We start from the raw sequence: 14,836 nt of genomic DNA, 5'->3' as shown, positions 1-14,836 counted from the left end.
CCCAGGTGTTTTCTGTCTTCTCTTTCAATCTTAGAGCAAGCTGAGAGATCTTGCCCTTTTCCAGAGCGAGAGTCCATATATAACCTCAACACCTCAGCCCTACTTCAGGCCACCCTTGCACTCTTTTCCCCAAGGCCCTACAGTCCCTGCCCCATGCGTGCTGGTGGTTTATTGAATTTTAAAATCCATACCTTGGGAGAAAGGGGGAGAAATGTTCTGAGGTGGTGGCAGAGCCAAGAAGCTCTTGCTGATGTCTGGCTTTGGCACCAGCACAGCCTGCTGGGTGTCTGCCTGGTGACTGGCTGGCCCAGGTCCCTCTGTGCAGCTCCAGGGAGGCCTCTCTGAGCACAACACCCACACCCTTCCCAGTGTGCCATGTGGGAAAGCTCCAAAAATTGAGTTCCAGAAACTGAAGTCCACCTCTGGTTCACCTGGATCCTGGGCCCTGGCCCAGCCCTTTCTCTGGACCACAGCTTTCTAGACTGAATAGGGGTGTGTGGAGGAGACCTGGCCTGTCGTCTCAGCCTGTAGTCCGTAGCCCTCACCACGTGGAGCGGCCGAGGCTCAGAGAAGGGCAGCCACTTGTCTGAGACCCAGAGCAAGACAGCGAGGGAAGCCAGAATGGCTGGGAGAAAGCTCTACACCCAGCCAAGCCTCTGCTCATCGTTGGGCCTGGCCTGGGCTCCACACTGGGCCAGGCTCAGCTTCTCTGCCCTGATGAAATCCTCAGTGTCCAGCTTACATCTACACTAGCTCCAGGGCCTAAGCCGGGCCATGGCCCCAGAGATCAACACTTGCTCTAACCTATCGCCTACTTCTGCCCCAGTCTGCCCTGAGCCTCCTGTTGCAGCCAGGAAGCTGTCTCCCCACCATCCCTGTGCTTCTCTGACCCAGACTCCCAGGGCAGCTTCACTGCCCTCCTTCCCCTTCTGGAAAGGAAGGGGTGGGTTAGGATGAAGGAAAGAGGGACTTGCCTTTCACATGGAGGAAATGAAGACTATCCTACATTCTCTGTGTTCCCAGCCCTGGGGACAACTGAGGCTCATCAGAACTGGTCCCAGCACAGGAGGAGTCCTCAGTAAAGTGAGGAGACCACAGGGAAAGAACAGGCACTGGAGTAGTGATTTGTTCAGACTTAGTAGAAGGGGCTGCGGACCCAGATATGGTGCCTTCCACAGCATAGGGTCCAGAAACTAGCTGGAGGAAGTGACCTAAAGAACAGGAAATAGTATCTATATGGGCCGGGGGGTGGGGGGGGAGGGTGCATTAACAGTTGGGTGTGGGTTTAGAACATAGAGGTGTGGGGATTAAAGGCAGGCAGAGGCCAGAGTGTGGAACATCCTGTCTGAGAAACTTAAGGCATCACTGGGGAATTTTTAGGGAGAGTGACATGATCTTGCCCCCCACTCCCAGGTTTGGACCTCAGGAAAGAGAACTGGGCTGGAGGAGTTGGGCCTTAGCAACTTAGCTGTAGCCATGGCCATGGATTAGTACACCCAGGAAGAATGGCAAGCGTAGAAAGGAGAGTCTAGGAAGAGGGCCAGCAGAAAATAATAAGTCAGAAAAACCAGGAGAGTGTAGCACCACAGGGCCCAAGGGAAGTTTTGAAGTGGTCAATGTTAAATGTTCTACTGGACCCTGTGGCCAGACAGTAGCCCTAGTTCTGGCTAAAACAGGCACCTTCACCAGGGAGCCAACACCTGCTCACCCCCAAGGGGAGAGCCAAGGTCAGTTTTGGCCTGCCCATCCCAAGGAACCCAAGGTATTGCAGCCACTGCAGCCACTGGGGTTTGAGGTCAAAACTGGCTGGAGGGGCCTGACCAGCCCCCTAACGCAGATCCTTCCAGCACTGGGCAGGTTTGTTGCAAACCAACGTTTATGGAGAGTTTGTTCTGTCCTTCCTGTGGCATCAGGGTTGGCTCCTGTAACTAAAAACCTGGCATCTTTATCCCCTTCATTTGGGCTTGAGCTTGACACAGTGGTTTGATGCCTCCTTTATTAGGTATGAGGACTCACAAGTAGTTTTCAACTCCTCTGAATGGGAAGACTGGCCTAGGGGATATACTTGGGGAGGTGATGTATAGTCACTTCCATTTATTTAAGGAACACGCATAGAGGAGACTCCTGGGAAAGAGAGTAGTGCTCAGAGTATTGGGTGACCCCAACCCGCTCCCCGGGGCCATGCTCTTCTCAGAGCCAAGCAGCCTATGACACAACACACTGCGTTTTCCCACCCTTGCCATGGCTGTCCCTGGGCCATGCACATTTCTTCAGCAGCTTGATGCCATCTCCAGCTGCAGCCCACGCCTCGGTGAGCTTGCCCACCACCTCCAGCCAGGAGCAAGCAGTCACTGTAGCCCACATGTCCATCTCCAGTCTGATCTGGTCCAGCAGCTGTGGCCCTGCCGAAACCCTGGGCGCCAGGTAGGGCCTGCAGACAGGTAAGGTTGCAAGCTCCTACCAAGTCTGTAGGACAGTGTGAAAGTGGGACTGCTGCCAAGCCCGTGGCTGCTACTGTGGCCATGGCCTTGACACCAGCTCCGGCACCAATCCCGGTCAGTACCAGACACCTCGATGACACACCAAAACCAGAAGTACCCCTCAACACTTGAAATGGTTTCCGAGGGGTCACGGCTAGCTACTATGAAGTCACCCACTGAGGTGTACCGATCTGCTCTTCCAAGGCAAAGGAGTGTGTGAAGTTGTTGGAGAAGGATGGCCCCAGTCCACAGACTGGATGCAGGCTCACCTCTGGCCAACCAGGAACCAGCTCTCTCCTCTGAGGACCTGGTTGCCAGGTGCCAATAAGTAACTATTTCCCAGGATGCAGTCCGAGGTTTCCCAGCATCCAAGCAGCCAATGACTGCCAGGGTTGTAGCAAGCGCACATGGAAGGGTTCAGTATGGTCAGCCCTTCCCAGTGGGAAAACAGACTGGCTGGTTCCAAACAAGTGACCAGGATGCTTTCTCCCTGCAGAAACATCACTCCTGCAAGCCCAATCCAGAATCCCTAGCAGCCATTAAAAGTCTAAGCATAACTGGGTGGGCAGGAATGGGTTTTCTCATGTGTTCACAGGCCAGGCAGGACAGCATTGGGACAGGTGTAGCAGCTAAAACTCAGAACCATGCTTAGGGCAGGAAACTTGGCTGCTCAGACCACACATTGAAGGCTGGACATTTATTCATAGCATACAGCCTATACAAGACATCTCTACAGAGCAGGAACTGTAGGCCTGAAGGGGCCCTTGCACCTGTCAACAGCTCCACCTTCCAGGCCCTGCCTGCTGCCTTCGCAGCCCGGTTTGCTTGGGCAGGCAGCACGGCAAGCACTGCGTGTACAGGCTCAGTCAGAGTTAGAAGAGGCCCTCTTTCTTTCACCTGGAATGACTGGAAGTTGGCCCAGTGGCTAGTCTGACCCTTCCCCTCCTGGTTAAGTTCTGCCTCCACTGCAATTAAGGCCACCAGGATGAAAGCAGGGTCAGGGCTGAGAACCCGCTGGAGTTTTGGGAAGCATGAAGTGGGAGTAAGAGGGCTTGGGAGAGCAGATATTGGGAGGGGCCTGATTAGAATAGAAACTGATGATCTTGTTTCAACATTTCCAAAATAAGAGCAAGGTAACTGCAGCAACCAGAGGAAAAGGATGGTGCCCCCCTAACCCTCCCAGCATATAAGCACAAGAGCCTGAAAAACAGCCCAGGGAATTCCACAGGAGCTGAAGCCCTGCCCTGGCCTGGAGGGCAGGGAGTGAAGAAAGTTTCCCTGGGACCCAGGGCCCAAGCTCAGAGCAGGCAGCTGAGGACCTGGCCCAGCCCTGGGCCTCACTTGTGGGCGTGTGAGCCTCCTCTTTCATGGGAAGTCACAATGTGGGCAATTTCCCCTTTAGGGCTGGGATGGGCCTGTGGAGACAGAGCAGGCTTGGGGCCAGCTTCCAGGAAGCTGTTAGATCCTTTGGGCTCCTTAGGTGTCTCACAGATCTTTCCTGCAGGCCAGGTGCCTCAGATATGACTGGGGAGGAGGTGGAACTGAACTTGGCTGATCCCATTCCCACTAACACGCACTGGGGACCCCAAGCCAACTAGACAGGGAGGGACTGGGCCCACAGGGTCCAGAACAAAGGGTAGGGCCACAGGATGTGGGGTGGGGAGGGACTGGGGGCACAGCTCCCAGAGTCCATGGGTGTTCCAAAGTCCCAAGTGAGAAGTTCAGCTGATGTAGACACGGTGGAAGTCATGGGCACCGAAGGCCGCATTGCACTTGGGGCACTTCCTCTGGCGGGCCTCATAGCGGCCCCGCACGCACTCAAAGCAGAAAACATGGAAGCACTTGGTAAGAACTGCATCCTTCTTGCGGGTGTTACAGCAAGGGCAAGTCAACCGTGCCTGGGGCAGGAAAGGTTATCAGCTTGGGAACAATCCTGATGGTCCCCAGACCCCAAGCTGACAGCAGGAGGTGGTCCTGGCTATGCCTTCCGATAGCCAACTGTATCTAACTCTCCCCCTAACCCTGGGAGGTAGGATGAACACTCTCCACATGAGGAAACAGACTCAGAAGCTTGTCTCAGAGCTACAAAGTAACAGTGTGGATTCTAACCTGGGCAGTGATGGCCAGTGGTCATATACTGCGTCTCAAGGCCAATGACCCACCTTAGCCTGGGCTCCTCTGGCCTTGGGCTTCATCTCTTTCCCTTTTAGCCTTCTGTGACAAAAACAAACAAACAAAAAGAACCCACTCCTGGCTTAGGCCAACTGTATACTTCAACTGCAACTGCTAGAGTCACCACTGGGCATGGCACAGTCACTAGAAACATGCTCTCTCCACCCTCAGCTGAATCTTCACTCCTGTCCTGAAACCTGCCATCTGTCACCAGGTCTCTCCTCCAACCTCAGACAGGAGTTCCCTCAACTCAGCATTCCCCAACATTCCTCCTCTGCTCTGCTTGAAATCCCAGCCCAGCTCAGGCCATCCCAGCACCTTCTTCCCTGGCTCTCAGAACCCTACCCATCAACATTTGACAGGCTCCAAAGTCTGCTTCCTCTTGAGAAGTCCTTCTCCTTCTCCACCATGGCTGCCTCCAGTTGCCTCTGACCCTTTAAGGCCAAACTGTTTCAAAGGTTTATTATTTACTTGTCCACCCTCCACCTCTTCAGTTAGTGAATGTGCAGGTAATCTGACCTCCACCTCCACCCCCACCCAAGAACTAGTCCCACCAAAACTGCCAAATTGCCACTTCATTCACCTTCTTGGCAGCTCTGATTCAGCTCACCCCTCCTGCCCTGGAATTCTTCCCACACCAACTCCCTGTCCATTACTCTCCCTCCTCCAAATCCACAGGCTTCTCTTCCTCTGCCCATCATTTAAGCTTCGAGGTTCCTAAGGGAGAAGAATGACCCTGTCCCTTCTCATGCCAGACCCTCACTTCCGCTTCTGCCTCTGCTGACAATCCCCCAAGCCCATTCTCCAGACCTGCCCTTTGGCTTTGAGTGGCTTGCCAGACAGCCTCCCAAGATGCCCCGTAGGCCCCTTACTCTCAACATCTTTGAACACTGTCCACCAATCTACTCCTCCACAATCTTCCTAATCCTACTAAGTGCCATTTGTCATCTACCCTGTTTCTCAGGATCTGACACTGCCCAATGCTCCCAGCTTGCCACTCACCACCAAACCCACATTCTGTCCTCCAAGAACCATGTCCAGCTCTGTCCTCCAACATCCGTCTCTCCACTAGAGGCCTCACCCCTGCCTTTCCTTTAGCCACAATCCTCTTGTCCCCATTCCTCACAAGCCAACTCTCATTCCTCAGGTCTCTTCTGGATGACATTCCTTCCAGGAAGCCTGTTGACCCCCAGGGTTGGTTTAAGGGCCTCCTCTGAGTTCCCGTAGCCCCTCTAACCTCTGCCATCACATTGCTCATCCCTTAGATAGGAGAATTGCTTTGCTGCCTCCTCCAACACACTGTCAATTTCAAAAAAATCTGAGCCCTGGCTGGTGTGGTTCAGAGGATTGGGTGCCAGCCTATGAACTGAAGGGTCACAGTTTGGTCCCATCAGGGCACATGCCTGGATAGCAGGCCCGGTCCCCTGTTGGAGGCAATCAACCTCTCACACAGCAATGTTTCTCTCCCTGTCTCTCTCCCTTCCCCAATCTCTAAAAATAAATAAATAAAATCCTATTAAAAAAAAAACAAACCTTAAACTAGGTTTAGTTCAAAGCCCTCCCACACCTAGCCAGGCACTCTTCCTTGCTTGCAGTACGTGTGTAATTCTTGGTCAGCTATTTGATTCTCTACAACAGATTCGGCCCACTTTTTGCTATCCTACCTTATTTCTGTGGTCCCCGGGCTACCCACTAAGCTCTCAACAACCCCCTCAAGATTCCTAGACTGATAGGGCACAGCAGAGCCCCAGAGCCCCACCTTGTACTCCTTGATCTCCTCCTGGAGGATTTCGTCAGCATCTGCATAAACCTCCACCTTCCTTTGCTTCTCCAGTTTGCGCCTCAGCCGTGAGATGTCCTCCTGAAGCAGGACAGGGACTAGGCTAAGTGAAAGGGCCTGCATCCTGAACCACCTGCCCCCAGTCACACCATTAACCCTGGGCTACCCTGCCCCCAGCATGTGCACACCTGAGCCCTCTTGAGGTTGAAGCTTTCTTTCTCTCTCGCAGCCCGGCTCTCTGCCAAGCCAGGCTGGATCTCTCGCAGCCGCGTCTGCACATGCTCCAGCTGCACCTTCAGGTCCTCTGCCAGCTGGGCTGCTTCCACAGCCTGCGGCGGGGAGACAGGGAGGAGGGGCACCTTTTTCCTGCGCCTGGGGAGGCACCATGGTCCACAGGTGCGTGTGTCAAATATTCCAGTGGTCTTGCTCTTGGGACCCAGTTCCACATCTTCACTGGAACTGGTCCTGCTCCCCACCTCTCGACTCACACCTCCTCCTCTTCTCCCTCATTCCTGACACTTTCAGCTCCTCACCTGAATAGTGATCTCTCTTGACTCTGAGCTCTCACAGGGCTGGTCCCTCTGCTACCAATTCTCCGAACACATACTTTTCTTTTGCAACTCCGTCAGCTCAAATGTCACTTAATATTTTTTTTACACACCACCTTAGTTTCCTTCATCAGCTTTACTATAACCTGTAATAACTATTTTATCTGTGAGATTACTGACTTGTTATCTGTTCCCCAAGACTCAGAGTTCCCACTTCTAATAGGACCTTCTTGTTCCCATGGTCTCCCCAGCACTCGGCACAAGTATACATAGAAAAGGCATGTACGATACTGCTTGAGTGCGTGAATGAATGGAGCAAGAGAAAAGTCCCAGTGGGGAAAGAAAATGAAAACCAGCATCAATCTTAAGCCTTTACCCTGAGCTAGATAGTTCTTAGTTTTAATACAACTACATGACAGGAACCACCATCCCCATTTTACAGCTAACAAATGAAGTGGTCAGGATGTGGGTCCTGGAGCCAGGGAGACCCACCAAATCCTAGTTCTCCTCTTTCTTGAGCAAGTCAGTTGACCTAATGAGCCTTAGTTTTGTCATGGATAATAACAAAAACCATCATAGGATCATCGTGAGACTGAAATTTGACCAAGTACAAAAACCTCGTCAGCACAGGGTCTGGAACACAGCGTTTGAGGTGTGAGCCTGACTTCCTGTGCTGCTTTCCCCTCTGGCCCAGCCTCACCTTCCTCTTATTGAGCTCCAGGGCCTGGCTGCGCAATGTCAGCTCTTTCTCCACACCTCCAAGGCTGCCCTGCAAGGCCCGCTCTTTTTCCTCCAGCTTCTGCACGGTCAGCAGCTGGGCATCCACCTGAAGACACGGGTGGAGATTCAGTGCTGGGAAGCCTCTGCCTCTCCAGCTCCACCCTACAAGCCCAGGGTGAGCATACCTGAGACTTGAGGCCAAGAACCTGCTCGCCCAGTTCATCCTTCTCCTCCCGCAGCAGCTTGTGAATCTGGTTGGCCTTGATCCGCTCTGACATTAGCTTAAAGTTGGCGTCATCCTTTTCCCGCAACTGCTGTAGCAGTCGCCCATTTTGCTCCTGCATGTCCTCAAAAGCCTGACCTGTCACGTCCATCTCCGACAGCAGAGCCTCCTCCTCCTGTAGTGAGTGAGGACGAGAAGAAATGTGGTAGATAAACAAGGTAACCACAGGGAAACCACAGGAAAACATGACTGAGCAAAGAACTACAGAGTGGACCAGGCCATCTGCTAGATGCACCCAACAGGAGTGAGATAAAGGGAATCCCAACATTCGGAAGCAAGAGGACCACAAGAGGCTCGCACCTGCTTGGTGGCACCCAACTTGCGCTGCAAGTGTTCTATCTGTTCCTCTGCCTGCCGAATGCGCCGCAGGGCATCCTCATCTGCAATTTTCTTGCTCTCCCTTCGATCCCTCTCCTCCAATTCCCGGATACGACTCCGTAGCTCATCAACCTACAGCCACCAGGAGGAGGGAATTCTGCTGTCACAGTTTCCTGCTGATGTACGGCTCTGCTTTGCTCAGAACCCCCTGGGGTAACCTCTTTGCACGTCCTACAGGCCCTACCTGACCTCACCTCGGCCTTGGCCTTGCGTTCAGCTGCCATGAGCTGCACCTTATCCCGTTGCTCCTTGGGTGCTGATTTGTACATGTCCAGCAGCAGCTTCATCTCCTTCTGGCTTTCTTGGGCCTTCCTGGGGGAGGTATAGGAGAAGGACCTGGTGAGTAGAGCTGAAGCCACTTGGCAGGGGTGGGAAGGAGACAGGAATAGGGACTCACTTGAGCTCTGCTCTGAGACCTTTAAGGAGTTCTGACTCCTTCCTCTTGGCCTCCTCCACCTTGGCCTTCTCCCTATCAGCTCTTGAGAGTGCTGAGCCTATAGACTGGGGTACCAGGCCAGGCCCTTCCCGCTCTCGAAGCTCCCGTTTGGGCCTGGCCTCAGGTTCTCGGCCACGGGAGGAGGGGCCCTGGGACCCAGGGGTTAGGGTCTGGGCATCTTCTTCAGAGGGGACCAGCTCCTCCTTCTTTGCTAAGGAGGTAGTCATGGTGGCACCAGGAATTAAAGCCATCTCCTTTCTGCTGTCGTGGGCACCAAGAGGGCCTGACCCACCCTCTTCTTTCCCTGGGGCTGGAGCACTGAGGCCAGAGTCCTCTGAGTGGCCCAGGTTGGAGACTGAGTGTGTAGAGCCACTGGCCTGAGCCCGGAGCTGCAAAGAACAAGAGAGAACAAGGCTAAAGTGAGATGCTACTCACTGGGGTCTAGCCAAGGCTTCTCCCGGGTGCCCTGTACTCACCTTGCCAATCTCAGCCTGCACTTCCCGCAGCTTCCGCTTGTACCGCTGGGCATCCCCCTTTAGCTGGTGGTTGTGGTTTTGGAGGCTACTGATCAGGTGGCGCATCTCACGGTTGATAGGCCCTAGCAGAGGGTCAGGTACGAAGGTCAGACTGGCCCCTGGGTCAGGGGCCTAACTCCTCAGTGGGAGAAGCAGAGGAGCCAGAGCCATCACTCCATTATGAAGAAAAGAAAAACTGAGGCCTTATACAGTGTGATCTCACAAAGGTAAATAATGTAGACTTGAAGGGAATTCACCCAAAAGTAACTTGACACTGCTTCTGTGTTATTTCTGCTAAGACACATTTTTTTAATACTTCCAAAATTCCTTCAAAGAAATACGTAAGTGTAAATACACAAAAATTACTCTACTTTTTAGTTTTAAACAAATGTCACCCTCTGTTATACTATTCTCTGACCTACCCATCTAAAACTGCAACGCCTTTCTCCTAACACTTCCTGTCTTCTCTTCCTGCTTTATTTTTCTTGGCATATTTGTTACTATCTAAAATACATGTTTTATTTTTTTCTCCTCTATTGCCAGTCTTCCCCCATTATAACACTGTGCCACACCAGCAGGAAGTCTTTGTGTTTTGTTCACTGGTACAATCCCAAAGCCTAGAACAGCGCCTGGCTCATAGGTGATGTTCAATAAATCTTTGCAAAATAACGAATTATCCCAGAGAGACATCAAGAGGCTCTGTGAAAGGAAGGGTTAAACCTCTGGCATCTGGATAAGCAAAAGCCCTCACCAGGGCCCACCAATCCCAGATAAGGCTCACTTCCACCCTGCCCTTACCACATACCCGCCTGCTCGTTGGCTGCCAGGTTCTGCTCAAACTCGATGCGCAGCATCTCGTACTCCTTGCGTACCTGGGCCAGCGTGTCCTCCAGCTGGATAACCTCTGTGCGCAGCTTCTTCTGCAGCCCCAACTCATCGCTCTGTGGGTTGAAGCATTAAGAATCCATAAAATCCCTCTGCCCCCTGGCAAGCCTTCCCACCTTCTGCCTCAGTGGCTTAAGAATTTATTCCCGAGGACCCCAGGCATGCATAAAGGGGCTTGACCCAGGAATGCCCTGACCCTCAAGGTCTGGCCCACACCCCAAACACCCACCCGTCCCAGGGCTATACCTCCATGTGCTCAATGTGTCTGAGGTGTGAGTTCTTGGTAGCCAGCAGCAGCCCCCGGGCTTCATCCAGCTGGGTCTTTACTTGCAGAGACTCATTGTAAAGCAGCGAGAACTGTGCCTGCAGCATTCGGTACTCCCCTGTCTCCCGTACTACCTCCTCAGGAAGGCTCTGTAAGGCCACCTAAGGGCAAGGATCCCCAAGAGTGATCAGCAAGAGGATTCAGGGCTCAGCCCTTACCTTGCAGTCTGAGGCCCTCAGCCGCAAACACAGCCCACCTTGAGGCGCTCATTGGTCCGCACAGCCCCCTGAAGTTCGGCCTGTAGTTTCTCCAGCTCTGCCATGCGGCTGTTGGCCAGTTCCTGGTTTTCCTCTAACTCTGCATTCAGCATCTCAAACTGTGGAGTGGGCAGGGCTGTGGGAATCAGGGTCAGGCCAGCAGGCATGCTTCCCTCACATAAGCCCCATTCAAGGTCCCTTTGTGTAGCAATGATGTATTCTGAAGCCTCGGGACAAGCCAGACCTAAGCACTTTCCTAAGTTCCCAGGAAAGTGGGAAAAAAACTCAATACTGCATGGTCAATGCTGGGAATCAAGGCTTGTAAGTGATAGGGAGTCAGAGAAGTCTTCCTAGAAGCCCTAAGAGCAAGCTGAACGAAAGGGGAACAGCACAGTGATCCCCACAGCACCAAGAAAATGTGCAACGGCGAAGAGATGAGAGAGCAAAGGCAGGACAATGAGTAAGACAGTAATTAAAATGCATTGTCTCAGCAAGGCTCTTCTTCAGCCACCCAACTGAGAATAGCAATCGCCTCCAGCACTTCCACTTATCTCTTTTCTATGCTTTTTCTTTGGGGTACTTATAACCAATTGATATACTACTTTACATACCTCTTGTCAGTTCTCCCAACCAGAATCTAAGCTCTGTGACAGCCTTCATTTATGTCTACTTGTTCTCCAATTGCCTTATTCCTAGCACAGTGCTAGCACTTAATGTTTAGCAATTACTTACTGTTGTGCACCGATACAACAAAGAACAGTACAAGTGACTGAGAAGGACCTCAGAGACCATAACTGGATGTCTGTCCTTGATTTTGAGGGGCATTTCAATGGTAAAGATTACAAAAAGAACTGGGAAAGAATGATGCTTGCTCACCTTCTGCATGCTGAGTGTGATCTGGCCCCCCTGAAAGCCTGAGGAGCTCCCAGACACATAGTAGCCAGCGTTAAGCTGTGGAGAGAAGGGAGAGACGCAGGTGAGTGTGGAGGAGAGAACCCAGGGTCCTAAGTACCTAGCCCTGGCTCCAGCTGACATAGTGCCCTAGCCCCACCTGTTCCAAGGCCTCTGCCAGGTGCTTATTGAGCTTTTGCTCACGCTTGCGCAGCTTCTCAATATCCCACTGCAGGTCCTCTACTGTCGTTTCCATCTCTAACACTTTGGTTTCTGCTGATGTCACTTTATCCTGGAGCTCAGAGTACTGAAATAACGAAGAAGGCAGATGCTTAGATGAGGAGACTTGATTCCCTGAGATCCTTCGGTGTCCACCTAACCTAAACATAATCCTACCACCCAAATCCGAAGTCCCACCTCCAATGAGATACGGTGGTGCTTCTCCTGTAGCTGGGTGGCCAAGTCCTGAAGTCGTCGGTTCTCACGTCCCAGCTCCCGGGTACATGCCCGAGCCGCCTCACTGGGGGGCTCACTGTCCCCTGGGAAGTAAGGGCTTGGGTCAGAGTCAAGTCCAAGGCAAAGGGGAAAAGTACTAACTCATTCCAGAGTCTACTATGTGCCCAGTGTGATCCATAGCTGTGTTGCTAATTTCTCAACAAAACCAGGAGTCTTATCTCCATTGCACAAAAAAGAAAACCAGTTCAGAAAGGGGAACCATGTGTCCAGAATGCCAAGACTAGAGTGACAGACGTAAGGCTGGGAGAAGCCTGTTTGCCGACAAAGCCTGGAAACATGCTACGTCTTGTGATCAGTAACTGCCACCAAGATTTGTGCAAAGTGCTCCGAAAAAGATATCCAGCCAGAAGTGGGTGGCCCCACCAGAATCAACAACTCCTCTCCCCATCTTTTTAAGAGTTCAACTCCAGAAAGAAAGCTAGTGCCCCCGTCTACAACCTAACCATTTCCCTTAGAATATGGATGGTTTATTCCATTGGGAATTCTGGCTACCTTTGGGCTAGACATTGAGGAAAGGATATCATAAAGATGCAGGGTGGTATGGACACCTCTGGGGTGGGGGCACAGAGAACTAACCTTGGCTGTATACTCGCTGACAGAGGTCCTCCACCTGGCGCTGTAGGCGGTCTGAAGCCTCTACGACACGGGACACAGCTGCCTTGGAGAACTCCATACGGCCTTGCAGCTGCAGCTCCACCTCCTCACTACTGCTAGCACCCAGTGCCACCACAAAAGCCAAGGCTGGCTCGCTGAGTGGGGGCCGCAGCTGCACTGGAAGGGTCTCTGGGAGGGACGAACAAACCCTCATGAGGATAACAGCAGCAGACTGAGCCCTTCAACACTATGGCTCAAGAATCAACACAACCAACCCCTGTAGGCCACTGTTACTCCTATCTTGAAAGCAAAAAAAATAAGAGTCAAGAGCATCTCCTTAAGGCTACAGAGCTCCCAATCACTTTGGCAGGAAAGCCTTCTCTGCCTTCTCAAACTAAATCAGAACCACGCACGAGTGCACACACACTAATTCCTGTTAAGGGGCCCCTGTACTTTTAACTTATGGTTTACAATCACTTCCTCCCTGATGGCAGGGACAGTGTTTCTTTTTGCTTATCTGTGTTTCCTCTGAATCCAGATCCGTGCCAGGCACACAATCAACACTTGATATTAATACTTCTTTGAACGAAATGAATATCAAAACATGAAATGACCTCTGATTCCAAAGCCTGTGTTTTTACCCATTGTACTATGCTGCCCAAACATAAAATCAATTTTGTGTGCATATGTGCAGGGGAGGCAGGAAATTCAGCGCCTAATGCCAAAGTCCCTTCCTCTCCAGAACTTTTTCCAGAACTTAATCTCTGGTCCTACCCCTTAGTTCTGATGTCCCTGGCTCTGTGAGAGGGGTCTCATCATGTGTTGTCCCCTCCTGGGTCCCAGACGCCTCTGTCCCTGAAGACAGCTCCCCCTGATTCTCATGGTGTCGGAGAAGGGCTTCCACAGTTTCGTCCAGCTGAAGAGAGAAAGCACCAAAAAGGTTATGAATCCCTCAGGTGCTTCCCAGCATGATACTCCTTCCCAGCAGAGGAGTCTTGAGGATTGGCAGCTGATTCAAAGTCAGGTCTTGGAAAGCAGAGGGGCATCCACCTGGGCCCAGTAGCGATTGACAATGAGGAGTGTGGCATCATCTGTGGCCTGCCGCTTTTCCAGCTTCTCAATTCGTTCTCGGAGTTCATCTTCACAAGCCTGTCGCTGTTCCAATCGCTCTGCCAGTTTCTTATTTTTGAACTGCAAAACCTTCAGGTCCATCTCCTCCTACCAAAGAAACAAAGGGGCCAAGAAGAAAGTCAGACAGGGCACAAGATACCAATCAGAGGAAAGCAAACAGAACAGGTGGAACAAGGGAGTATCCCCAAACTGCTAACAGGATTTAAAAGTGGCTCAGACACCCACAGACAGCGTCCTGGTTGTAAGGAGGGTCTACTTCTGTCTCTTCCTAACTCTGAAGTCTTTAAGCCCACGCCCTCGAGGAGCCTGTTTTTCTACCTGTAAAGGGAAAGCAGACACCGTGTTCTCGGTTTCTTTCAAGAGTGTCCATCCTGCTAAACTTGGGGAACTGGGAATAAGGTTCCAGTCGACTAGGTGGAGAACAGAGTTGCGAGACTGGCAAGTTGTAAGGGCCGGGGCAAGAAGCCACGAACCGTGGAAGAGATGCCGCCAAGACGAATGGGCTCTATAAGCGTGGTTGTGGTCTTCTCCTCGCGGCTCAACTTCTCTGGGGGCCCCGAGCCCCCATCGCCGGCGACACGTTTGTTGCCGGGCCCAGACATGGCCGTGACGGCAAGGGACGGCGCAGGGTCTCCCCAAGGGACGTCAGGCAGGAGTCGGCGACACTTCCGTCATCTGCAGAAGACAGAGAGCACACATGTGGACACGACCGGCACTCTGCAGCCCCAACCCTTCCCCGCACACATCTTCACCTGCTGCATCCCGCCGCCACCAACCGGGGGCCCTCACCAGCAGCAGCTGCAGAATCAGCCCAGAGCTGCCATCTTGGACTTCACCGGACTTAACCGGCCTCCCCAGCACAGAGCGCAGGCGCCAGAGGCAGTGCCGGATATGGTGGAACTGTATTTCCTGTTTCTATTGGTCACGCTTTGTCCCTCCTCTCGGGTCCCTTGTGGTTTCTTCCTGAACACCTCCTCTTTCCCTC

At 52.4% G+C, this 14,836-nt stretch overlaps 1 protein-coding gene across 4 annotated transcripts; it reads right to left on the bottom strand.

The window, feature by feature from the left end:
* Positions 1-3,162: 3,162 nt before the first annotated feature.
* On the bottom strand, positions 3,163-14,722 carry RNF40 (ring finger protein 40). 4 transcript variants are annotated; one of them, XM_090277626.1, is made up of 21 exons: positions 14,641-14,722; positions 14,325-14,526; positions 13,771-13,938; positions 13,495-13,636; positions 12,703-12,909; positions 12,028-12,149; positions 11,771-11,917; positions 11,596-11,670; positions 10,719-10,838; positions 10,444-10,623; positions 10,118-10,253; positions 9,274-9,395; positions 8,759-9,186; positions 8,556-8,673; positions 8,284-8,433; positions 7,886-8,098; positions 7,681-7,806; positions 6,621-6,761; positions 6,412-6,513; positions 4,643-4,694; positions 4,330-4,378 (listed from the first exon to the last, which is right to left on the bottom strand). In XM_090277626.1, the coding sequence occupies exons 2-20, from the start codon at positions 14,451-14,453 to the stop codon at positions 4,644-4,646; spliced, it is 2,877 nt and encodes a 958-aa protein (XP_090133752.1). In that variant the 5' UTR covers positions 14,454-14,526; positions 14,641-14,722; the 3' UTR covers positions 4,330-4,378; position 4,643. The 4 variants fall into 4 exon arrangements, with proteins under 4 accessions (XP_090133749.1, XP_090133750.1, XP_090133752.1 ...); XM_090277623.1 differs by lacking the exon at positions 4,643-4,694 and having other exon boundaries at positions 3,163-4,378; XM_090277624.1 differs by lacking the exon at positions 4,643-4,694 and having other exon boundaries at positions 3,163-4,378; positions 14,604-14,706.
* Between the last annotated feature and the right edge of the window lie 114 nt (positions 14,723-14,836).

This window comes from Furipterus horrens, unplaced genomic scaffold, assembly GCF_987537825.1.
Source record: "Furipterus horrens unplaced genomic scaffold, mFurHor1.1.pri manual_scaffold_5, whole genome shotgun sequence".
Lineage (NCBI taxonomy): Eukaryota > Metazoa > Chordata > Mammalia > Chiroptera > Furipteridae > Furipterus > Furipterus horrens.
This window is presented reverse-complemented; position numbering and strand designations above follow the sequence as displayed.